Source organism: Opisthorchis viverrini (assembly GCF_000715545.1).
Source record: "Opisthorchis viverrini unplaced genomic scaffold opera_v5_142, whole genome shotgun sequence".
Taxonomy (NCBI): domain Eukaryota; kingdom Metazoa; phylum Platyhelminthes; class Trematoda; order Opisthorchiida; family Opisthorchiidae; genus Opisthorchis; species Opisthorchis viverrini.
The window spans coordinates 375,600-377,490 of NW_008751797.1; the positions used below are offsets into that span (position 1 = coordinate 375,600).

General features: G+C 42.8%; 1 protein-coding gene across 1 annotated transcript in view; it reads left to right on the top strand.

Moving 5' to 3' along the window:
- Positions 1-1,670, top strand: part of T265_06647 (hypothetical protein) — a gene marked incomplete at both ends in the record, with an annotated part of 46,658 nt that extends 44,988 nt beyond the window's left edge. The window contains one exon of the mRNA XM_009171967.1: positions 325-1,670. Coding sequence (XP_009170231.1) covers positions 325-1,034 — 710 coding nt within the window. The remainder of the gene's footprint in view (positions 1-324) is intronic.
- Positions 1,671-1,891: the final 221 nt, after the last annotated feature.

Below are 1,891 nucleotides of genomic sequence, written 5' to 3' on the forward strand. Positions count from 1 at the left end.
TAACCCTCTTTCACTGGATGTGCCCTCTCCATACTCATTAGGGGAATGGACGCGTGGGCAGGACGGTGACAAATATCCATGCAATCGCTTAGCATGAGATGAACGATATACAACTAATTCCATGCTACTCTGACCTCTGACGTGTATCAAGTTGGATTCCAGATTATCGTGTCAAGAATAAGTCGTCAATTGCATTCCATCCACTTTGAATTATCCGGCGATTTTAGGGCCAACAGTTTGTTTCAGAGCTGGTGTTCTTTCTTTAGTTGATAGATGAAGGTTTCTCAGCCGTTTTATGTTACTTCCATTTATTATCTCATTTAGATAGCTCAACGACGGCCGCAGCACCTGGTCACTACAACACCTATTCCGGTTACAGACCTTCAAGTCGTGCAGGATACTACCGGAATGGTTTGGATGGATCCAATGGAATGACAGGTTTACATGCACTGAACTGCCCGACTGTCTGTTCAGGTGGACCCTGTGCCTGCTACACGCTTACAGAAAACAGTGTAGTTCAGACATCAGTGCAGGCTTATGAGGGAGCTGAATGCAACTCAGCGATATTTGTCCCATCATATATAGCTCCAAGATCAAGTTTAGATATACCATTGCCACCCCCACCACCCCCACCACCCAGAAGTCCTGTTATTCCTGGGTCTGGAATTATTTCCAGAAAATCGGTTTTCACAGACGAACCGACTGCACAGGTGCATCAATCGCAAACTCCAGACTGCTTCATGCCTACTAGTTCTCCCTTTGTTGGAACAGCTAAACAATCTCAGAATATATATTCTCAGCCGCCAGGCACCAACCGGTTACCGAAAGCAGCCAGTGAAATGAACGACGACCTGCCAAACGGATCCATTACTCCAGTCAGAATTGACCTCCGTAAGGCTAGTCTGAGCGGTTTGAGCAATGGAAGCGAAGAAGAGCATAAACAACGTGGTAAACCAGCTGGTGCTGTTCCAGTTCTCCCACCACTTGCCATGAAGAAGATGGAGACCTCTGGTATGAACGGAGAGCCAACATGATTCTGGACACAATCATATCTATCTCAGATCAACTTGCTTACCTCAAAATCAGAACGCCAGGCCACCGCTTTTCATGGTACAGTGTGCGCTGTCACAGAAGAGTGATATTTGTTCATTCACGTCAACTCCGATACCCGATCTCTGCAGACTCGAAAACAAGCGTTTCACTTTTCTATCAGTATTTCAATGGTCCATTTAGTTCAGAATTGCTCAGGCAATAGAATATCAAGCAGACATAGAAACAGCGAGCATCTATATACATCATATATACTTGTGCTTTAGACCTGGATTCAGACAGCTGCTCAAAATCGAAAACATGAAACGAGCAGTTTTCTTTTGCTAACCGACCACTAAGCTCCTTCAAAATAAAACTCAGTGAGAACGTTGCATGCTTCTCAAAATCCGGTCCGCATTACTTCAATTTGTGAAACATTCTTCCATTCACTGTTCTTTTTAACTATCCTGTCCTGAAATTAGCCATAACTTCGATCCCGTGCTTCCTCCCACTCTTTCGCATAGGAAATCCCATCGACTTTGTAAATGTAAATAAGAAAAACGAATCAATCATGTTACAAAGCGCTTTGAAATGGACATGGTTTGGAGGCTTAATAATTATAAACCGTTTATATATGCCACTTGCCTTTTATTCCGAATCACCAAACAAACCCGTGAGACACAGATGGTGAAATATAAAGTGCAAACCCGTATCATAGTGATGCACATTTGAATTCTAGGTAAAGTCGTCCACCATCCGCACTCACGCCAAGAAATTTTTAATATGACAACGAAGAAGTTTTTACTGTTATTTTGTTGATCTATTGAACAGTATTCGAACAGTTAATTGCAAAAAGATAATT